Source organism: Trachymyrmex septentrionalis, unplaced genomic scaffold (genome assembly GCF_001594115.1).
Source record: "Trachymyrmex septentrionalis isolate Tsep2-gDNA-1 unplaced genomic scaffold, Tsep1.0 scaffold20, whole genome shotgun sequence".
NCBI lineage: Eukaryota > Metazoa > Arthropoda > Insecta > Hymenoptera > Formicidae > Trachymyrmex > Trachymyrmex septentrionalis.
In genome coordinates this window covers 7,444,905-7,470,274 of record NW_017305180.1, presented here as the reverse complement: position 1 = coordinate 7,470,274, position 25,370 = coordinate 7,444,905, and the positions used below count along the sequence as shown (strand labels likewise).

Below are 25,370 nucleotides of genomic sequence, written 5' to 3'. Positions count from 1 at the left end.
TACGAGAACATAAGAAATCGTGGTTGACATTCACGACAAGTCATCCACAACCAAGATATTTTTAATTCATATACCCGTATTTTGTGTGTGTGTGTGTGTGTGTGTGTGTGTGTGTGTGTGTGTGTGTGTATCGCAAAGAAAAAGCCTTGTAGAATAAAACTATCACACGATTCTTAAATATGTAAAAATATTGCCATCCTGAGAATTCAATTGTAATATTGTAAAATCATTTTTGTTTAATATTATCAGTCTAGAAATAGGATTGCGTCAAAAATAGTATTAATACAGCATACATTCGTATTGCTTAAATCTTATAGAAAGTACTTGTGCATCTTTTTTTTTTGAACTTATTCTTATGAAGATATGTGCAGCTTTGGACGTTTATGCTTCCGCAAACAATTTTGACCATAGGAGGCGAGCGAAAAAAAACAGCAAGTCGTAAAGTAAACTTAAAAAGTCAGATCTCAAAATAAAAAAATAACGTCGAAAAAAATAACATCTTTTTCGAAGAAAACTATTATAAAATTTTCGTTAAAAGTGCAAAATCTTCATGTATAATACAAAAAGGTAATAAACAAGATAAAGAAAAGTTTCGTATCTTAATGTTAAAATAAGATGTCATCGATAACGGACGAATAAAATTTAACAAATAAAGACGATAAGAGAGGTCACAGAATGTTTAATACGAAGTACCGTAAATTTATTCCAATCTTGTATTTCGTGTCAGCAAGCCAAAGCCTCTGAGTTTTCGGACGAATCGGGAAGCAGCCCTTATCCTAGTCACGTCCGCCTGCTTTTCTTTTCCCATTCTTTCCTGGTCGCTATCGACGCCCAGTGTTTTTCTACGGGACGCAAAAGGGGTTGTCAAACGTTGCTTACCGTCGTAAAAATCCGTTCTTCCGAATCGTATGTCTTTATCGGATTACACAAAGAAATCGAGCGATTCAAGTGCAATAATAGCACGAAGTTGCAAAACCGTGAAATCACGAATTTTCACGACTATCCATAAAACAACACGTTGCTTGAATTTGGAATGTAATGTCGTAAAGCAGAATTTAATATCTACAATCAGAATCGCACAATTCGTGTTTGCATCAAAGGTATTGTTCATTCGGTTGCACAATATAAATGCCTTTATTCTTTTCCGCCGCTCGATTTGTTCGAATATAATTAAATTCCCTTATTCTTTGCGTTACATGTTATATCGCTAATAATCTTCATGAATTTCTCGTAATTTCCTCTTCCTGATTTCTTTTTGCATAATATGCAGATTTCATCTACCGGCACATTCGACAATCTCATTTGTATAAGTTACTTAGCATCAATTCAATCGAGCGAATTATACAAATCCATCGTGCGTTCGTGCTCTTTTCCTTTCATTGCCATCCCGATTGGGAATTCAATTTCTGCTCCTTAGAATCACAGCAAGCGTCAGTTCTACTCTGAGTAGTTTACTTGTACACTAAATAAATTGCTTTCTCGTTTCACGCAATCTGGATTTACATAGATATAATATTATTGGATTACAACAGAGTTTGCTCTTATTGTCTACATAATTCATACTTTCGTTAAGGATATCAACGCCCAATCGAACTGCGATTCTCGCTGTAGCGACCAAAAGTTACGCAAATTTTCGATTTACTTTCCTGTGCAACCTGCAATTTCTCGATTACCGCCACGGGAAAGAAAGAGGTTCGGGGTCGCGCACGTTACTCGAAGTTTAGCAACGACGAACTTCAACCCACATCGCATAGTTGCATACAACCTCGAGGATATAGTGTAGCCTGTAGAGTATGGGGCGGTCGGGACAATTTCTTGAGAGACACTTTGACGAGTTAATCCGTGGAATGCCTGAGAACGCCCTCGCGGTGCAATAAATTCTCTAGCTATGAGAATTTATCGAGACGCGGAAAGTATGAATTCTCTCTCTCTCTCTCTCTCTCTCTCTCTGTCTCTCTCATCGTACTCATTCATCCGCGGCACCCTCGAGAATTTCCGCAAAAATTAAGATATTTTAGAGCGTCATTATCTCTAGATAACCTATGGATAGTAGATGCTTCCACGAGGTGGCCAAATTTAATTATAATCTATTTATAGCACCTCGATATAAAAAGCAAAGGAGAAGACACACGGACAAACTTCTAGATATTAAACGTTTATATGTATTTATGTCGATTTATTCCTCGCTCGATATGATATTTCATGATTTGAGCTCTTAACAAAATTTATAATTTTTATAACACTGATGATAAAAATATTGAAAAATATTAAAAGCGTAGGAGAAAATATAAATATTTATAAATACGAAACGCGCTGTAATGTTTATAAACATTTTGCAAACGTTAAAATAAAAACTCTCGACAAATATTTTTCGTGATAATGGTATTGCACCAATACGATACACAATATTAAATTAAAAACAAATACAAAATCGAAATGATTCAATTCTCTTAAATTGTTCGAGGAGACGTAACGAATCGTTCATTCATCGTTCGTATCGCGATAACCCGAGGGCTGAAACGCATGATCGCTGCGATCGCTATTGAAACATCCGTGTCCGACAGAAGTAGAGATTGTTTCCGGTGGGCAAGAGGAGACAAACTAAGCGATTCTGTATTACCGTATAACTCCCTCAGGTAGTTTTGACTAGTAATCCTAGGCGTGGGGAGTTACAGCATCATGTTTCATGGCTTAGATCGTATGAGACGGTCCCAAGTACATAACGGCGAGCGCTCGATCGAGGTGATCGGCCCGGGCGTCTTCTACCGATTCAACGTCGGGAAACTTCATTCTACTTTGGCACGTACCATTTACCGGTTTACGCCCGGAGAGTTTACGACCTTATTCTGCGCTTGCCATCCCGAAATTCATGCAGGTGCAACGGCCCTCTTTCCCCTTATCGTTATTCCATATAGTGATGCCGTTCGATATTAAAATATCAGCAGCGGCATTACGATAAATGGAGTAAAATATATCGCATGGCTCATAAGCAGATTTACCATCAGATTAATTACATCCAAGATTCGCGATGCAAACAATCAGCTGGTCTAAGTAAGAATCATCTGAATCTTTGAGAAATTTAGTTACTCCAATCACTAAAAACAAATTCAAATACATGCCATTATTAAGTGCTAATTTGTTGCTCTGATTGCTCTCAAATTTATTGCTTTTACCCATTCGCAGGAAATTAATATAAAAAATGGGAGTGTTGACGTTACGTTATATTAGCACTTCAACTTCCAAAAAATATGCATAAAATATTGTAAACAAAAATCTGATGTCAGAATTTCGATTTTTGGCTTTAAGATATTATAAAGAGGCATTGGAAATTTTAAATGGGTATTGATTTATTATAAATTATATCGTAATAAGAGCAAAACGGTAAAAAATAAAAAGATATAATACCATAAGTTTAATTCTAAACTGTTTCTTCAGTATAAAATACTAGCAAAATATGTTATAGATATACTTTGAAATAAATTGCTCATGTAAAAATTTAAAAAATCATAAAAATGCATAGAGTATATCAATCAAATTAGTTACGTTAATTTCGTATCAAATTGTTTCCAGAATTTATTGCTTTAGAAATATCTTAGTCCACAAAAAATTTATTGTTCACTGTTTAATTTAACAAAATTAATCGATAATGTGTGTAACAATGCTAACGTTACGTATAAAAAATAAAGTTGAGATAATGTAATTTATTATTAGAAAAATTTTAGTCTAAATAAATGGCAAACTTAGAAAACGTACTTTACCTGTAAATAAGTAATAGAGAAAAGATTACAAAATCACAAGTTAATTTAGGAAATAATTAAATATGTGCATAAGAATATTGTATCAACGGCTGTAGATTTAACAATATTCAAACCGAAATAATGGACTTAAAATAACATTCAGAGTTTATCTCGATTTCACGTCGATTCGTCGAGACACAGTAGTTTCTTACTAACGCAAAGCCAAGCAAAATAAAGAGCCTCGAAGTTTACTTTTCGTTCAAATTACTCGGCGGAGCTTTACGCGCGCGCTGAACAAGTTTCGCGAAGATAAACCCACGGAAATTGTCCGGTAGTTTTTAAAAGTCAGGACGAACGAGCTGTCAGAGACAACGAAGTCGACCTAAATACTCTTCTCAGGTTTTAGATTTCATCGAGGCACTCCATGGACTTCAACCATAGCTGTTTTCGTTCCCGTTTGTTAATTCAGCGCTAAATAAAGATTTTCTATGAAGGGCGTGAGCCATGAATAATTCATTCTATTCTACTGCTATATAGCGTTAAAACAATTCATATTATCTCCGTTGTTGCATCATTATTAAAAACAATAACTTATAAAATTTCTCATCAAATTTATAATACAATAATTTGCAACGTTGAATATTTAATGACACTTGAATTGTATCATTGTAATAATTTAATTCATCAATCACGATCCGTAAAGTAACGATGCAAAAAATTTCGGATAATGAATACTGCGCATCACTGTACAACCACACGTACATTCCGCTCAATGACTGATTTTTCATACGGCTTTTTTTTCCCAGGGAAAAATCGACCTCGCTTTAAAGCGTACTCATATCAAACTTCGAGTCCTTATCTAGTCGGTAATTCCGATGCAGATGAGGTGGAATACATTATGATAATATTCCCCAATTTTCAGATGCCGGCAAGCCATCTCTGGTGAAGAAACCAATACTCGGACGTTTCCCCGCTTCATAAATCAATTCATAAACTCGGTGGCGCTATATCGATTGCCGAGTGGAAGAAAATGAACGTTTTATAAAAGTGGATTATTCACATCTACCGAAGCATTAATTATTTTCGCGCGGTAAAGATATTCATTCAGGCTGATTAATATTTACCACACCTGGAAGTTCTCGCTTCACCGTGCAATATCCGCATAAAATTTGTTTTTTTTTTACGTTTCGCACGTTGCATACCTTATTATTCGTAATAAAATTATATTATCCTACACAGAAATATATTGCTTAAATGTTCCATACTAGCATTTTTATTGACTACAAAATTACTTACGCGTTATCACCATTTGTATTATTTTTTAATAATAATTATGTTCACTGAGAAAAATGTATCTATTTGAATACGAGAAAGGTTTCTTCGATTCAAAGAAATAACGTTCAAATCAAAGAAATTTTTTTCTTTAACCGTATAGCAAAGAAACATTTCTTTGAATCGAAGAAACCTTTCTCTAGGTGAAAATGGTGAAGATCTTGATTATATCAATTAGAATTCCGATTATCACACATCTAGAATATTAATAGATTTAACTCGAAAATTTTGATTTGTCCATTTTCAACCAGGATTTCAATTAATTCAACCAGGCATTTTTCTTAACGATTATATAAGTCATTCGAAACGAACAAATGAATGAAATTCGCACATTGAACTCGTGGCACAGGGCGGATTCGATCGAATCGATCGCATGACGATACGACTGCAAGATATAAATTTGCGTTTGCAGTTCATCCGGTTAGCAAATGGGCGGATCTAGTGCAGCGATTACAGAATTTGCGAGTTAAAGTTTATGCACCTGCGAAGAACATGGTATCTGCATGTGCCAGTCCAGCCTGGCTGCGGATGTCCCAATTCCAAAGTAAACATTTTCGGCCGAACGCACTGGGGTTACGCTCGTTTTCGCTTAACTGTAAGGTCCGACTTTGTTTTAGAATTGAAAAACATACTATCTAATTATTTTTAAAGGTCACAACATAAAAATTTAAAATAAAGAATCCAAAAAGTAAAATAGTAGCAAGTATCAATGATAAACAATAAAATTGTTTATTATGAAGAATGTATTTCGAAATATAAAAGGCTTGAAAATTAAATGCGTTTATATACATTAATATATCGTAATATAAATAATAATTAGAAATTTATATTGTTATATTATTGCCATTAATTGCTATGCAAATATTAAACTAACCATATTAAATCTTTCATGGTTAGTCCAAGAACTTTCTGATCTTACTATGTACATCATTTTTATATTTTATGACTGTATTTATCATAATATTTTTCAATTAAAGTTTAACCAATTTCTTTTAAAACGAGTTCTAATAATTTGATATTTATCACAGATATAATTTTAATACAAGATATATTACATATATGTACCACTGGACCCGAAAGAGTTAATCAGTTTGTAGTTTAATATTTACTAGCACGATCGAAAATCTGATTGTGAGCGGAAAATTCCGTCGGATAATGGAAAGATATTTATACAATAATTTTTTACGGTGTTTGCTTGATCGCATGCATCGCTGTGAACAAAACTTTCTCGGAAAATAATAATTCGCTCAGATAATTTTGAAGTTTTAACGGATATAACTCCGTTAATTGCAAACTGAACGCGCTGAAGTATTAGTTTTGGAATATTTATTAAAACATACCTGTTTTAATAGAAAGAGAACATGACAATAAAAGTTGAAATACTAACAAAAGTTAAAATCACAAAGGATAAGTTGTAAAATAGAGCAAGATAAAGTTAATCCGCGAAACGGATATAATACCGTTCAAACTAACAGAATATGATCCGCAATTTATCTCAGTAACTCCCATATAATAAATGTTTTACATGTATATATTTACACAGATATATATACGAGCCTCTCACGTACGGCATTCCAACGGAAAAATGTAATTATTCCTAATATCTATGCGTGCTACCATTAATATAAATTCCGCGCCTCGTGCGAACCGCAACAGAGTATCCTCCGTGAAATAAAGATAAATGACTGCCGACACGCAATATACTCCGCGTATTGGAAAAATCATTAAGAGCTGAAGAAACACATTGCATTCATGCTCTGTTGATTCGAGCATTGTCCTACGAAATGCATTGTGAATCGAACACGAGGCTACCAAAAGAAAAAGAGATTGCTTTATTAGTGAAAAAGTAAAAGAAAAAGAACGAAAAAGCCAAAGTGTCTAGAAAAGTATTCTATTAATACATTTAAAGGATTTTTTTTTTTTTTATTAGATATTTTATTAAAGAGATTTTTTTCAATTTATACTCTTTAAAAATATAGATTACATGCCACAAAGATAAAAAGCGCACAATGACTTCATTTCATTCAATTTTCTTCATTTAGATAATTTGAAACTACATTTTTCAACTTGGAATCAATATTTCTATGAAACGAAAATGTTTAGATATTAATAGACGACAATGCCTGACAATTGTGTGAAGTGTGGGTCAAATAATATTAACAGAATTGAATTATTAGACGTGTGAAACTGGTACGAAGGACAGCGCCTCTGGTGATCTCCTCCGAACGGAAGGACCAGTCATGATCCGTCACTAACGACTAATGCCAGCAATTTGCGTCGACGCCAGGGGACGCAACTGAGAGAGCGATGTATGCACGTCATTCGACGTGATTTATACGACGTGCCCTGTTATAATACCGGCAGCCTATAATGCAACGCTATAACGTCCTATAGGACCGGAAGTGCGGGAAGTGCCAGGAGGTGCACCACGTGGTAATCAACATGAGCTACTGGCCGATGATCCCTAACCACTAATGGATCGTGCCAGGATGAGATGCGATATCGATTATTCCGATGAACACAGCCGATAATACAACATAGAACATGATTCAGTCGCAAAACAGGATACCTCACAATATAAATTATTGCAGTTTAGAATTATAAGTGAACAATCTATAATTAAGAAACATAGAGGCGTTCGTGAAATTGAATAGAAAAAAAAATGAAAGAAAAAAGATGACTTATCTTGACAATTGCCTAGATCAGTGATGCGTAACCTGATGAGGATCGCAAGCTATCTGCGATTTTTTTGGGACCTGCCGACTTATAGCCAAAAGTATAATAATAAAATTATATTTTTTATTTTATGTAAATAAATTAAGCATTATATGATCAGAAAAATTTCATCTATTTAAAAATGGCCTTCTCTCTCTCTCTCTCTCTCTTTCTGAAAATGACTCTAAAGAAAGGTTGCACATCCTGATGACAACTTAGAGACATTTTTTAAATCTTCACTGAAAAAAAATACTAAATTTTAATAAATATTTGTTTGAATAACTTTAAATAAATATTTATTAAATGTAAACACATATTTATTTAATACAAAAATCATTAATTGATTTAATCATTGCTTTTTATCGAGTAAATATTTATTTATTGTAAATAAATATATTTACTTAAATACAATTAGTACTATTCAAAGAACTATGTATTAAGATTTGGTAAATTTTTTTCAGTATTGATTCGACGACTTCACGACATATATCCTTAATAGGCTACTGATTTTTTGGCGTTATTTTATTTGTCAAATGAAGATTTAATCACATTAATGCAGATTTGATGCAGATTTCATAAACGTGATGATTTTAGAGCGTAATATTGCGAGAAAACACGACGTGGTGAAGGAAGGGGCGAAATGAAGACACTGATGAAACTAGAATTTCGACAGCTTGGAATAATGCGAGATAGGTTGTTTTCCCGCGGGAAAACGGTGCCTGCAACTTGGGCCCTGAATTTCAGGCGACGATCGAAGCCCTAACTTGCCTCGCGGAAAATAGATCTCGGAATGTCGCATGCAGATAAGCACTCCAGGATATTACAGTTCTCATTATCAAGAACGAAATTATGTTACTGCCCGCGAATAATAAGTGTCCTACCAGACGACATTACAAGTTTTCTGCCGAGAAAAGCGGAAGCGTTGAAATTAGAAAAGAATATCGATAATTTAATATTAATTGTTAAAAATAAAATAACCAATTATTTGAAATTCACAAATATGCAGCAAAGTAAATCGAAATGATAAATTCAAAATTCAGTCGTAAGTCCCGAATGACGCGCGACGTAGCGTATGATATATTGCAAATGTAGGAACATCTTTTATACAGCCATCGTAAAAAAAAAAAGAATGAAGTTTTATCAGTTCGACAATATCTCTGTCATCGCTTGTGTATCGCATACGAACCGGCCAGAAATATCTACCACTTTTTACGGCGGTTACATAAAAAGCGGATTTTTCCCCGCGTATATTTGTATACGTTGTGTGCAATGTGCGTACTAATCCAAAGGAAATGAACACTGGAGACTGATATCCTGCTGCGTATTGATGAACGCCCGCGGAATTCGCCGAGCCATGTAGAAATTCGCTCCGTACTATGAATTTCTCTATTCACGGAGGGCAGTCGTTTTCTCCCTTGGTGCGAAATTTTTCCCACGTTGCGAGGAAAGCAAACAGTTCTTCGGGAGCCACGACGGAAATATGATTCCCGCGACGTCTCGTAAAAACGACTTGGCTTCATTTCGTTGGATTATGCAGTACCCCTTTCGCCTGATTTAATGCCAAGGCCAAGGGAAGGTACAGCATGGAAAAGTCGAGCTGACGAAAAAAAGGAGACGAATGCAAGGGAGGAGTAGAACAGAGGTGACGAGAAGATAGAAAGAGATATATAAAGCTATTTACAAAAAAGAGAGAGAGAGAGAGAGGAAGGTAATCGACGGCAGACGGCGACTTCCGGAAGATTACACGAGCCGGAGGCTGCAGTTTACTCCATTTGGCAAGCTCGATATTCACCGGGCCGCCTCCTTTTCAACCCGACTCCTCTCCCCCTCCCCCTCCCATCTTTCCTTTCCTTCTCTGACCGTCGACGAATGAAATACACCCTCGCCTGAATTTCAAACGACGCTGCAAATCGAATCAGGCTCGCTATGAATCTTCCGACGAGGCCGAGGAGAACAAAACTGGTGAAATTTTGAGGAGGCGATGGGTGTGTTTGCACATTCGAGAGACAAGGATGATTTAAAAGGTCGACGCCGACGAGGGCTAATCAACTCTGTTGAATGAATAATGTCTTGAAATATATAGCGGTAATCTAAAGGGATAAAATAAAGGGGTAAAATAATGTGTCCTACTCCGAACAAAGATCTGTCTAAATGTAGAGAGGAAACGAGATTATTTTTAATTAACGTATTCTCTATTCGCGAAATATCGATGCGCATAAATACATTGGCTGAACTTATAACGTATAACTCATTTGACGTTTAATGTCACCTTCAATTTCCCCAATGGTGAATCAATCAAAATATTAAGATATGGATTTCAATCCAATTAATGGAATGAGAACATAATGAAATGCGTAATAGTTAATTAACTTGATGTGCGGATTTGCGCTACATATTTACATGTACGCTCGAAGAGAAACATTTCTCTGTATGTATGTGTGTGTAAAAGCAACATGTATTGTTGCACATCTATACGTAAAGTTTAACTTTCACGTCGCGAGATAATTATTTCGGGCTTTCCGACTATCGGAATTTTGCAATCATTTTGCAATACGTTCAAGATACCTTGTAAAATTAACATCACTGTCATTGTAGTCCGTGTAGAATTGTATGCGACACTCAATTTTATTGCATCCCTTTACTCGTAAAATCGAAAATCGAAATTATACGTTGCAAAAATAATTATCATCGCGAATCAATTTATAAATAAAAATGTATTGCTTTTAAAATTTTTTTTCTCAATTTCTAAATATTTCCATCAAATTTAGATATTATATAAATATAACAATAAATAAACTTTTTTTAATTATTCAGACTTTAAATTTTAAGTCCACTTTTTTTTTCAAAATAATGTAACTGGTCGTACAATCTTATTACATTCTATTCCTTAGTTAACATACGAAAAAAATCACATTCGAAAAGGAATCTAAAAAATAATATATCTACGCGTGAAATCGTTATCATAATTGTTTTCCTTTCCACTCATTCAATTAAAGATTATAAATTTAATAAAGACAAGATCTAATAATATGTTATCTAATATAATAGTTTAGAATCATTAAAGTGCTGGCGAACTCTTGAGAAGCAACTGGATTAGTTTCACGGCAAATTGGATGAAACCGCTCGATGGAACGGAAGAGAGATGAGTAGAAGGAAACTGAGATGATACTATTTCCTACACGCGTTATACAAACGATTCTCAGAATCATGAGGAAGTTCGTGCGGACCAGACACTTCCAGATCTATCGCTCGCGTCTTGAAGGTCGGCGTATATAATTGCCGAAGTTAACCGATCAAACGATGATTAAGGAACGACGTGTCGTGAACGCAATCGTTGCTCGTAGATTAGATTCCAGTACCACTACTAGGAATGGCAAGGGGGATCGTTAGCGCTAATGACTCAGGGGCAAATAATTATCCGTTACGCCTTCTTGCGCGCGTAATTTACGAGGAGACACCGCGATATGAAACTGCAATTACGTCATGATAAACCTCAATGTAAGCGCCGCCGAGATAGCCGCCGCGCTATCTTATAAAACATTTGTAATATCGCGAATCGATTTGGTCAGCTGCCGCTGTCAATTTCCGAACTTGCACTTTCTTCCGAATGCTGGTAAAATCTCTGCTGTACAATGAACAATTTGTATCACGATAAATGAATCTGAACACGTTAGTATATGGCACTTCTGTACGTTTGCTGCATCATTATTATTATAAGTATTGTAAGATATTTATAAATTGAGAACATTTAGGAACTTAAAAGTTCTAGCCGCACTTATGACAGTTCTATAATTGTTAATAAATAGAGTAGTTCGGTTATTAAAAAAACCTGTTTCAAAATTAAAATGCTAGATTCATGCAGCGTTTCAGTTTATCTTGCGTAAATTCTCTTACTTAGTATTGTAAGAAATATATAATGCTATTCGAAAAAGGCAAACAAATATATAAAATGAGGCTCGAAAGAATCTATCAGTGAAAAATGTAAAAAAGACCATCAGAGTAACTACATCAGCTGTAACAAAAACGAATAAAATATACGTTTCGACCTTTCAATTCGGGTCCTTATCAGTATAAAATATAAATCGAAATTACGTAAATAAATAACGCAAATTCCAAGTTGATGATTCCCGACAATTTAGATCGTTCTTCTTTATCCAAATGCCAAATTAGCTATGTAATGAATAGCCCAATGATTATCAAAAATATTAACTTATACAATAATAATACAGAAACTTATATAAAATAAAACCGAAGTCGTATACGTTGCGTCACTAAGTAGAATCACATCGCACATCAGATTGTCAGATTTGTTGTGTAGTCATTTAAAGGGAACACGAAAACGAAAAATTAGAGAATTATTAAAATCATTTGTCCGAATTTTAATTATATCAACTTACATGTAAACTTTTTCTCGCGACTCGACGTAAAGGTCTTGTGGTGTCGACAGTCAGAGATACAATAAGAGTCAGAACAATACAGTCATGTAGTTATTGGAATAAAAATAAAAATAAAAACAAAAGAGGGTAAAACGTCACAATTCCATGAAATCAACGTCAACAAATTCATATATAGTGAGTCTAAAGAATACGTATCATTCTGTAAATGCAAACTCTGTTTCTTTATATGGATCGCTTCCGAAATCAGTCTTCTATTAAGTATCTTTTCCTCGTTTAATATCGAAAAAGCTGTTGTCTTTTAAAAGTAAAAAAATGTTTAATATAATTGTATAGAAACAAGCAAACATTGTTAAAATATCAAAATGAAAAAGATGTAGATTTCATGTCATCGTTAAACAACATTTCTTGTGTTATTTTGTAGCTATTTGAGCATTGCAGTAGGAGTTGTAACAATAAATAATAATTAAATACTTCTTAAACAATCTATACCATCTGAGGAAGACGAGTGAGTACACACCGAAGTGAAACGCGCTTTTCAAGAATTCTGTTTATTCTAGAATAATTCTGTATTTATTTCTGCATTCTAGCAAGAATTTTAATAAACTTTTAACATTAATAAAATATTTCTCAAATTTAAATAAACTATTTTTGTTTATTTAAATTAACACAGTCAAGAATTATAGAATTATTAAAAATGAAGTCAGACTTTTCTCAATAGTTTCAGTTCCCTCGAAATGATACCGCCAGCTATGCGCACACATCGGTAATGTATACGGCAGCTGATCAATTTGCAGAAATGCAGGACACGCATTGCGGGAACTGTTAATCGTGTCATCTGTGTAATTAATGGGATAAATGCCTTCGATGAGATATTACCGTCCGCATTTAATCATATGCAAATACGCTCTACTTTCAAACCGAGAGAAAAATTTAAGCGGCCACGTTAATATCAGCCAAACAATGTTGAAATTCTTGATATGAAATTCTTATCAAATTTGTAAAAAAAAAAAAAAAAACTTCAAGCAAATATCACGATAAGCAACAGCAATTTATACAGCAATTTTTTATATTTTAACCGATATTAATTACTGACTATTAATTGAGATATTTTTATCAGACGAATAAAACGTGTAAATGAAAAGAGGCGCAAACGCACGTGACAATTGCGATTCTTCTCTCGGTCGCGACTACTTGCTAACAATCTCCTTGACTCGGCTACTTTTTGCTACCAACTTTCTACTTACGTGTCTCGTGTCGGCCGCGAGAAGAGGAGTGTGTGCCTGCAACAACCGAGCGTTCAGGGAATTAGAAGAGAGGTCGCGTGACTTTTTGCTCTTTTGCTAGCTTGGAACTTCATGCTTCCGGCAAGGCCATTCATCTCGCGTCGGATTCCAAAAAATGACCAAAATATCGCGGCATCGTTTCATTAGGAATATCGTTTATGCAAATAAGTTCTATTCAAAGATATGCACTCACAAGAGCGTATTTCTTGATGAATTTTAACAAATGCATGATGAATTCTAATTATGAAATTATCTAACAAGGAGGATTACAAAATTTTCGCAGATTAAACTTCGCGGACATGGATAAATCGTTATTATTCATTACGTGTAGCCGCTCTCACTTTAACTAGATTATAACCGAAGTTTAATCTACAGCTTTGCTAGTAAGCTATCAAGATATAAATGATTTCCAAATTCATCTCAGTATACGCTCGTGTAGTTGAAACTTTGCAAAACGCTTTATATTACTATATGAAATATATCCAAACTGATTTATTGATTATTAATATATTATTGTTATAAATGAACGTGAATTTTTACAACAAATCCGCCTTTTTTTTTTTTTTTTAATAACAATCGAATTAAACCAAGTAAATGGAAATATATCGAAAGTGATAATAATTTTGTAGACGAAAATTTTTGGCCTTTTTGAAAGTTACTTTAGTGAAGCTTAGGAATTTTAGAGAGGAAGTCTCTGGGAAGATGTGCTCGCATGCTGTACTACATGTGTATTCAAGAGAAGATTATTCATGCAAACTTAAATAAAAAATAAAAAGGGGGATATTTCTGGCCGACAGCGACGTCGTTTTGTTGATTCGGCTAAATGGCTTAAGCTCGCATTTTAGATGCCTCCGCATAATGCAAGTTCGCTCCTTTTGCATACCACGCGCTTATTAAACGCAGTGAGCTCATTAAAAGCGGAAGTTGACAATGGCGCGTGCGAGCACGAAATTCTCCGCTTCGTATAATTATCGCGCCCACGATAACTGAACTTCGCGATGCAATGTAACGACGAATTTCACCACGTCGCGTCGCCGTCACCGCGATAATGTCGTGGAATAAATGCAGGTGAGCTTTAAAACACACATTTAATGTCGGTTGTTAAAATATTACATTTCACGTGATATTCGAGTCTAATATAAAAAAACATCGTACTCGATGTCACATTTTAATTTCACGTGTGCTACTTATACGAAAATGCATGCACTGAGAGAAAAATGTTTGGTATTTGTAATTATAATTACATATTACTATAATTATGATTATTACTGCTATAATAATAATAGTAACTATGTATATAGTTGGCAACCTAAAATGACTATAATTATAGTTATTATTACCATACACATTATACGTATATTACCATACAATAGTTGAAATTATAAAAATAATTCAAGTGACTATAATTTGATAGTTATATTTTGGGACAACCATATTTTTTACAGTTGTCTCAAAATATAACTATACAATTATAGTCACTTGAATCATTCATTTTTCTCTCAGTGTGCGGATAAAATCAATAGATTTGTTTTTTATTCAATTAATAGAAAAAATAATTCTATTTCGAAACGGATCTTACTGATCTTAGCTTAATAATACTATATTCAAATTTTTACAAATATATTATTTCACTTTTTATAAATTGTGCCAATAAAATTTATGGGATTTTGAAACGCAATCGTAAATCGAAGCTGAAATTAATATCTTAAATTAGATCGATCGTTTATTTTAATAGTAAAGCTAATAAAGATCTTAAACTGTAAATAATTTATTGTAAAAATATCACTTCACTGTTTTTATCACCTACAACACTTGAACTTTCCTTCTCTTTCACTTTCACAAAATTTCAAACGTGTAATATTTCAAGTAAAAACTATTTTACTTTAAGTACAAAAAGTGTACACTAGTTCAATTATTAAAAAAAACAGACCTAATGTTACTTCGACTAGATTAAAATATGTCCGACGCGCTCTGTTACAGACAAACAAAAACAAAGGGAGGAAAAAAAGGTTGAAAAAAAAACAGACGTGGATGTAATTTTCATTCGATTAAATTCAAGGAGAGAGACATGCCGTCGTCGTTTTCCCAACACAATTCCGAGCACCTGTACGAGACTACCTGATCATTTTCACGTACACAAGGTCCCATGATACTTGTGGTGAATAATCCGTGCTACAAATTTGATGAATCTCTACAGGGTTTGTGATGAGACAGAAAATACGAGGCGTGTCAATGTTGCAGAAAAAAAACGCAACAGAGAAATATTTTTTTCCTTATTATTTCAATGAATATGTAAACTCTAGGCAAGATTTCAAGTGTCAGCAATAAATTAAGTATCGACACGTGTAATTTTATGTCGTTACTTCGTCATAAAATGTATTGCTGCATGATACGCAGGTTATACTCGACATAGTAATAGACGTGACGGTATACTTTTGATCGGTAAATCGATAAAATAAATTAAAAAAACAGAAAACTGGTTTGTCCTCCATGAAATCGAGTTATTACATTCAATGCTACGAATTAATTTACATTCTAGTCGCACGTTCTATCGCAAGTAAAACTACGCAATTTAATAGAATCGTGTTCGTATTAAAAATATGTCTTAAAGGAATCAATCGGGAAAATTGAATAAGGAAAAAATAATGACTTATTAAAAAATGTTATTATAAAGGTGCAACCAGAGAAATGGAAAAGCATCACATCACTCTTCCTAATTGCATTACATAATCCATTAACTTAAGTATAGACTCCGGGCTTTTCCGAGAGAAAGACATCGGGATTATTGATCGACATCGTCGTTATCGTTAACGACGCGCTGCGTCTTTCCCGAAATTCTTACCAGAATGAAATGGCAAGCCTTAATTTTCCAGGGAAGTGGCCGCGTGTACGGCCAAATTGAATTTCATATTTCGCTGCGCATCGTGAGTCGGGTTTCCGGTCGCTGCTCCGACGTCCCTTCGTAATTAATTGCTATTCAAGCCTACCTCGCTCCAATATACGATACGACAAAAAAAAAAGTTTGCCTTGTCGCGAGTGAAATCAGCGTCCTAATTTCCCTTTCTTGCCATCGTGCTCTCAACATGATACGATTATACCCTCGCTCTGTTTTCGCGTGGAATCGAAAGGAGAAGCACGTTAATGAAGATGGATCGTCGATGATTAGCTCAATCCCCGAAAGCTTTTTCTCGATGAATAAACAACACGATCGCGCAATCGTTTTAATTTATTCCGGCAAATATTCCTGCAGGAGAATCAATAACAAGTTCATTAAATTCTAAACACGATGGCATAGATGGATTATAATATATAATTAAGGGAGCTTATATTTCTGTTTGCTCGTACAATATCTACGTTTCATGAAACTAACCAGGAAATGATGTTGACACATCAATTTAATTACCTGACGTAATATTTTTTATATACAATATACCGTCTATTGTTTTTAACTAAAGCTTGAGCTCGAGCATCATAAAACATTTCCGTACCGCGAGATAGCAAACTTTGTTCGCAAGAAAAGAAAGAAAACAGACAAAGAAAGGGAATAAAACGCAGCGTAGTCCTTTCTTTTATCATGGAACGACGAAAAGAGAGAGAGAAAAAGAGAGAGAGTTTGATTTCTCCCGCCGTTTTCTTCGTTTTGTTTTATATACAGCGGTGCTATATCATATTCCGGGACTGTAGCATCGGGCCTTTTTTTTTTCGTGGAAAAATCGGGAAAATTGAATTTCCGACAGCGTGTAATGCGGGAGATCGAGAGCGCAGCGATACGTCGCACGGGGGAAACAGGCGCGGGAAGACAAAGTGACAAGCGGCCAGAGATGCCGCATCGATCGCCGGAAATGCTCGTGGACGTATTACATTGTGATTTCCGACGATGTGATATCGATCGCGATATTCCGTACGCGTTCCTGAAACACACATTTGCTTGCGTGCGCAAGCGTCCCCTTTATCGCCCCGAATTTTCCGTTGCAGGTGATATTGCCCATAAATCCATCCTTCGTGAGTCGGTCCGATACATACAAACGTGGGAGAATCTTTTTTTGTTTTTTTTTTTGTTTTTTAATATATCGAGGCAACATTTCATTTCTCTTTCTCTTCTTTTTTTTGGCAAATCAACGTTCGAATTGCCTTTTCTCGCGTACGAAAAAGTTTCGAAATTTCGAAGTTTGTCGTTAAATTCAGTATCCCCACGGGATTGTGGAGTGCACGGCAAATAAAATCAAACGTAAAAGTAATATATACATACATATATATATAAAACAGAAAAAAAACCATCATCTGCGGAGAACAGAGGGCGAGAATTGGAAAACCGAAAGAAAAAAAATTCTTTCGCTATACAGCGGAATAAGTTTACGGCTGAATTTCGCGTTGTCGGGACTCTTAGGGGAAAAAATTCGCAGGGCAACGAATTTAAGAAACAAAAATTTACGCGTATATCGCTGCGTCGGTTCTATTGTCGATCGAGGATTTTCGAGGATGTCAAAAGTGCAGCGTGCGCGACGATGCTGCTGATGCATCTCGAGGCACACGCGATGGCCGTCGACAAGGGGTACGTACTTTGGTTAGGGAAAGAGAATCGCCGGGATTCGGTTACACATTTACACATTTATGGAATATCGATTTTCGTCGGGCAAGCCGCGCCGACGGGGAAATTATTCATATATTCGCCGTCGGTGAGACATACCCAAGGGTTGTCCGCGTCAAAGCCACACGAGATTGTACCGCTAGCCAGGCAGATCGATCCACACGGACAACAAGCGAGAGGAGGCAAAAGGAGCAAATTGAAAGTAACCTCTCTTGTTGTCGGGCAAATTTTTAACTTTAGTACAGGGCGGTGCGCGAGACACACGGCGGAAGTTCGCGCGACGTTGAAGTTCGCGCGCGAAGTTGCGAGGGCGAGTTCTTCGCCGGCGAAGTTTTCCGGACGTGAAAAGATTAAAGAGGATATTAACTTCCGAAAGAAGAGCTACAAGATGCGGCAGTATAAAGAAATAAATTTTCACGGGGAAGAGAGACGGGGTTTCGCGCCGAAACGCCGCATGGCCTAAGAGAGCTTTAGGACTATCTTGAGAGGAAAGGGATAGGCCGAGGTGCGCGCAATAATTCGTCTCCTATCCAAGAAAGGGTCTCACATAGGTAAATCCCGCTTACAAACTTGAGAAATTTCAACATATAATTCTTACGGTAACCGTATATGCGCGCATGTCCATCTGCCGCGGCTGTCGACGTAGAGAAAAATGCAATGCAGACTCAAACAAAAAAAATTCACCGCGCGTGAAATGGGAAGGCAAATGTCATTAATTAGAAGAAAAATCTCCCACTTGGAAGCGTCATATCATTCGTGAAAAGAGCAGGAACATATATTAGCAGAGTTCCTCATGACGGATTACAACGTCAACAGAGGATCAAAGGAAGAATTTTTTCGAGCCACCAGTCACGAAGCTGAAAAATTTAATTATCCGACGGACACGTCTAGCGCTGCAAGGACGGGGATGAAAATGTTCTCCCCTTTCAAGCGCTTTTGGGCAAACTGTACAAGGGGTAGGGAAAACTTACGAGGCTTGAAGCCGGTAGATCGATAGGAACGTGAAACGCGGCGGCGCGGTAATACAAAAAGCACGAGTTTACGCGTCGCGATTATTAACGAGACTGAATCTGTGTGAAAAAGCAACACTGCAAAATTCGTCGATCAAAGCAGCCTCCTTCGCTTCTTTTTTTTAACGTTCTATGTAGATATAATTACTTGTATATATAATCTCCGTGCGGCAACAGCGGAGATTAATATTTCCAAGGCGTGCTGCGGAAACTGCGGCGTAAATTAAGGATCGATTTGTTGCCATGTCTGTTTACGACAAGCAATTTTGAATGTTGATTAAAGGTGGGTTTTGCAATTTCACGACGTCAGCCAACTTTATCATTATACGTTTTATGTCATGATGGTAATTTACCGATTTTATTACAAAATTAAAATCCTTTTATGGATATATTCCATAATGGACCAGCAATCGATTCAATTTGGCGTTACAATTTTCTACATGTCATGATTCATAAAGTATATTTCTGAAATGAAAAACACGCACGCACAGAAATAAAAAAAAAAAAGAGAAACAATGATGTCAAAATGCTTCGTAAAGAAAGTGAGGCCCTGTATAATGTCAACGATATCTCTGATACGTTGGCAATGTTAAGAGGTACGGATGTAAACAATAGATACACGTTATCTCGAAGAGCGCATTGATCTTGAGCCGTCAATGATCAGGATTCTTTAGATAGCATTTATCAGCTACAACAACGCTGGAAGCACAGTAACAAATTCCAGATAAATTTTCACCTTCATCTTATCAATGCTGCATTCTTGACACAGCGGAATGCCGTTCAGGCGTATCGGTGATACGCCTGACGAAATAATTTGTCGATGTTTTCACTGTAGAGGGAATAAAACGTGTGAAATACGCGACAGAGGAATGTGAAACAGTGACGTTAGGTTCGTTCGCGTTGCTTGAAATTCTCAAAAATTGTTAAACTTAAAACGATATAAATACACCTATATTCAGGCATTGAAAAGAGAGAAGGCGAAGATGCAAAAAGTGCAAGTAACGCTAACAAATCTATGATATTCTCCATATAACAACTTTCCGTCCAAAATGTATGTAATCATTGAATGTAATCATCAAATGATTTCTTGAGCTTTTAAGTAATAAATTCACTGCTGTGTTCAAAACACACCGTATTAAATATTTATTCTGGTAATATACTAGAAAATAAATTATACTATTGCGCGAATTCCGTATATAGGAATTTCGAAATAGAATATCTGAAATAGGAATCGCTATGTGCCATACCTGATGTGGCTCGTGGGACACATTTTTGGCATTCGTGGGACAACCCTTCAAAGCGGACGAGGGTCAAGGTAGCTTAGACCGTATACGTGTACGTGTCTGTGTGTGTGTGTGTTGGAATTCAATTACTGCTCTCATAAAACTGACCCTAAACGGAAACCATTAAATTTCATGTCCCTGATCACGGCTCTCTTGCAGAGCTATTTTAGAGTCCAAATAATGGGCAATCATTTCAAGTCACACTTTCAAATTCACACATTTCCAAGCTCACACTTCCCTAACAACATTTTTGTAATAAACTTAAAAGACCATTTGACTGCATTTGTTAAAATGCACGTAAAGTCTCCTGTATCGTAATTTTATCATAATTATATCGAGAACAAAATTATGGAAATTAAACGCGGGAAATTTTCATTCATTACGTATTTTTCAAGGTTATTCTCGATAAAAATACGAATTTCGTTATGTTTCGTCACCGGATAAAAGTCTAACACCAAAATTACTATCTACGTTCGCCAGGATCGTCGAGCGTGAAGTTAGGGGGTCTATTCCGGTAAGGGATGACGGTAATTTCGCGGGTGGGGACCGATTCACATCGAGGGTGAAACTAGTTCACTGTCAAAGGAAACGTCGTGCCATTCGCATTCCGTTATCTCTCTGTTTAATCATTTCTTGAATCAGAAATTACCTCGTTTTTAAATTCATTTTTTACGACACACACACACACACACACACACACACACAGAGGTGCGTATTACTCGTTAAAACGCGATATTATTATATCCTTTGAAAGAAAAATTGAATGAAATATGCACAGACTCGAGATTTAATAATTATTAATTTCTAGTAAAATTTGATTGGCAAACGATGCTTTCTAAGCTTTCTATTTATTAACAGACTTTAGTAGAGAAAATAAATAGCATCAAAGAAAATTTACTAAATATTCAACTGATACAAACCCAATACAAACATAAACAGAACGTTCGTTTCAAAATATTTGTTTGCATTTTTGCCGTGCACACAATCTGACGTTACATTTTAGAAAACGCTTTATTACATTTTCTGCATCATACGTACAAATGTCAGTGATATCAAAAGAGTTTCAGCGCCTCGTACGGAACAGACGGAAACGGATTTTGCATTCACGACAGCGCAATTCCAACGATTACAGAACAAATTTACCAGCGGATCTCCGAAACAATGAATGCTAAAGGATGGCATGAAAAGGCGAGAATCTCTCGGTTCCAGCTATTGCCTTTCGGGATGAAGCGGGGCAGGTCCGGCCAGTGGAATACGTCCCTGGTGAAATACGTCTGCGGATACGAACGGTCGTCCATTTGTCCGCTGTCGACCATTCCCCCCCCCCTTTCCCCTCCTCCGTCGTTCGCAAGCCCTTCGCCCTTCACCGTCCGGCCGCGCTGCGGGACGTTCGCCATTTCTCAGCTTGGTTCAATTTAAGGAAAATGCCTGCCGTGGCCACGCACCGATCCATTCGTACAGATTTGCCTCGCGTGTCGATATCCAATACCTGTCCGCGAGTTTATGCGAGTTCGTTTCCTCCAAATATGGCGTTTTGTCATACGATACAGGTTGCATCCCAGAGAATTGTTCTACGTTTCCTTCGATGAGGTCACTAATTTTTTGCCCATGCTGTTTATTACAATCTAGAGAATGTATTGTTCTGAGTATACGAATGTGTGAAGATATTTATGAACTTACCAATTTTATTAACGATTGATATTGATCAAACGTACATAGGAAAATTGGCCTAATACGATTGTATTATATATTGAATATTTTCTTTCTTCTTTTTTTTCTCTCTTTTTTTTTATTGTTTAATTCTTTATTTTACCATTTCAATAATGTTAACAGCTTTTAATTTTTATACAATAATTGCGGTTCTTATCGATTTGACTTAACAATATACATACATGTGTTGTGTTCTTTAGAATTGCAAATTTGCCTTAATGTTTATTGTGTGACCTCTTATTTCGAGAATAGCTCATATCTGTGTGACACGTCGTCGTACACGGATGTATGTTCTAAAAATGTGTGATCTTTATATTTGATTTTAACAATTCTACTTTTTAAGTTTTAATACGTTCAACACAGCTTCAGTGCATTGCTTCATGTTCCGTGATGGTAAGTCAGTTAAATTGTTTAAACATATATCATTCTAATAAGATTTGTTTAAAAAAAAAATGTCAGATTAACAACGCTGCATCTTTGTCAATTTGCGAGTGACTTAAACATTACGGACATGTGAGCTAATTATTCTTGTATCATTCTTGTTGAGGAGAACTCCAAAGAGAGTCGAAACGTTCAAAATAAAGAAGATATCAATCCAATTTCTGATTATTGATTGATCATTAAATAATTGCGTCGTTTATCGATGCTGACTCGCATTAGCCTATTATAGTTATTTTTTTGTTATTGTTCAAAATTTTAGAATCCTAATATAATTATCGTTATTGTATCTGGATTATAAAATAAATTTTCAAATATAAATAGAATTCGATTTTTTATAATATTAATATAAATACAAATAGAAAATAAAATATTGTTTAAATTACTGAGCAATTATTGTTATTTCTTTTTTTATATTATTTTGTCTCTAAAATTATATTTATTTTCATCAAATTCAATATTCTCTTTCTCTCTCTGTTCCTTACTTCCTTCCTTCATCTCTATCTCTCCCTTTCTCTTTTCCCTTTCTCTTTATCTCTAAAACTATATGTTTAAGATATTGTAATAATTTTCAAAAAATTTGTCTAAATGGCTGACATATTCTGGTAGACATGATATCAGTAACTAATTTCCTTGTATTTTGTAAGGGAAAGTCGTGTAGTAGTCAATCATCTTAAGTTAATGAAAATTTAAAAAAAGAAACATGAAAGAGAGAGAGAGATTTGTTTGTTATATAGTTTAAATAATTAATATAAAAGGACGGAAATTATTTTATCTAAAATTGGATATAAAGATTGATAATTAATAAAAATGAGTAGATTTTTAGATCAAATTAATTAATATAGCAAAAATCATAAAATCGTTTAATTGCCTGAGAAACAAGAAATTGACTTTGGAAAATAACTTTTTATACACTCAAGAAACATGTTGACGAAAAAGCTGTCATAAGCTATTCGCTACGGTGCCATAATTCGCATGATCACATCATTTATGCTACAAAACAATAGTACGCATCTGCTTATGCACATATATAACATCATCTCAGTGGAAGTGAGAATTAGCTTCGGTCGATAATATAAGCTGATCGATACTATACGACTTTCCCCTATTGTATTCTGTATTCTCTTGCATACAGAAATCGGAGCGGACATTCAGAATTTCTACTGCTATCATATCTAATTATCTCCTTTCAGAAACAATGCCGGACTCTTAGAAAATACTTCGACTCTTAGAAACATGTACGAATTTTGCTTCGCGATGATGTAGAAGTAGAAGTTAGTGAACTTCCAGCATGTCGAGCATCGATCGTGCTGTCTTCAAGGTATCCGCTACAAGGTGCTTAGTTCATGCGGCAGATACTTGTGTCACAAGTACAATCTCTCTCACAGCTTCAACAACTTGCGATAACTTTTACAAACTTACATATCGACTGTTAATGCACAGATCACCAATAGAAACACGCATCAAGCTTCATATTTTAATTTGAGTTTACTTCTTATTTTATTCTAATTATTTTTGCACATTATTATAAACTCAAGTTCATGATATATCTACAAATTTATAGCAATTTTTAAATAAAATTATAAAAAACATTTTCTTTTTTGATATATTTAATTGATAACTTTGGTATATTTAATTGATAACACTAAAAAATCAAAATAAAAATCTGTATATTTTAATCTTAAAACGTTGAAAATAATACGAGATGTTTTTTTATCTTTTTTTTTCTTTTTTTTTTTTAGATTTTCTAACGCGCTAATTCCAACTTATCATTCACTTAATAATTAAACTACTAATATAAATATATTTATAGAAAATCTAAAAATTATTAAAAATTTTTAGACACCACTTATTCTTCTTGCACACACTGTACGTTAACGATGCACGATGTTAAATTTGTAGATGTCAAAATACCTAAAGGCTCTATTCAACGAACGCCGGAGCTACGAAAAGAAGTCATTTTTCTCCCGAGAGAAACAATGGACCCTGTTTGAAAGAGTCTGTCTGCAAAATCCTTCTAACCTTTTCCCCGGGGAATAGAGATTTTTGCTGGGCTATTTTTTCGCGCAATGGGTTCATATCTCTGGCTAGATTACGCGCGTTAAGGCCGGGAAACTCGCTGGAGACCGAAAATGGACGGGCGAGCGTATGCTGGGCTTCCGATGTCGAACGAAAGCACCGACAAGTACGGTAGTTTAGTGTGGCCAGTCTTTTTCATCTGCGCCATTATTTCGAACTTAAAACTTCCGGTTTGATCGTGTAGCGTCGTTCGTTCACAACAATGAAATCTACCAAACTCGATATGATCTGCAGAATGATCGCGATTAACGTTAAACGCGGTACATCTGGTCTATTCACAATTTAATCGTGACATTTAAACCACCCTCGCTTTCCCACGTTGACAGTATCAGAACTATTATCCTATTACTCTCTTTTATTATTTCATTCGTATGATAGTGCTGTAATAGTACAATAATATGTACTAGATACTTTTTGCCATTTTTTCATCATTTATTCTTCAATGGATTTAAATCAATATTCATGTATTAATAAATTCATGAAGTTAAATAAGTAATTCATTATAGTCATTTAATTTTAAAACCTTGAGACTTAAATTTGAATTATCTATTTCAAATTTTTCTATTTTTAAATTCTATCAAGCCTTGTTTTAGAGAAACAAGAAATGTTTCGTTCTATCAAAGATTGTTAGTAACAAATTTTTATTAATACTCAACAAAAAAGAGGGAAGTCAGTGCAGAACTTAAAATTTTTGTTATTTATTTTTGTATTTTACCTTAATATTCTCGAAAAAGTTATCACGATTTCCGTTCATAGGTATTAATATTAAGTTAAAAAATATGAAATATTATATAATAT

At 35.1% G+C, this 25,370-nt stretch overlaps 1 protein-coding gene across 9 annotated transcripts in view; it reads right to left on the bottom strand.

Annotated features, from left to right (window-relative positions):
* The window catches only part of LOC108747664 (disks large homolog 4), a 333,352-nt gene that overhangs the window by 101,339 nt on the left and 206,643 nt on the right, over positions 1 to 25,370 (bottom strand). For 8 of the 9 annotated variants that reach the window (XM_018485269.1, XM_018485272.1, XM_018485271.1 and 5 more), the window contains one exon: positions 13,426 to 13,461. The exons of the other annotated variant lie outside the window; for it this stretch is intronic. In XM_018485269.1, the coding sequence (XP_018340771.1) occupies positions 13,426 to 13,461 (36 nt within the window). The remainder of the gene's footprint in view (positions 1 to 13,425; positions 13,462 to 25,370) is intronic. 9 annotated transcript variants of the gene reach the window in all.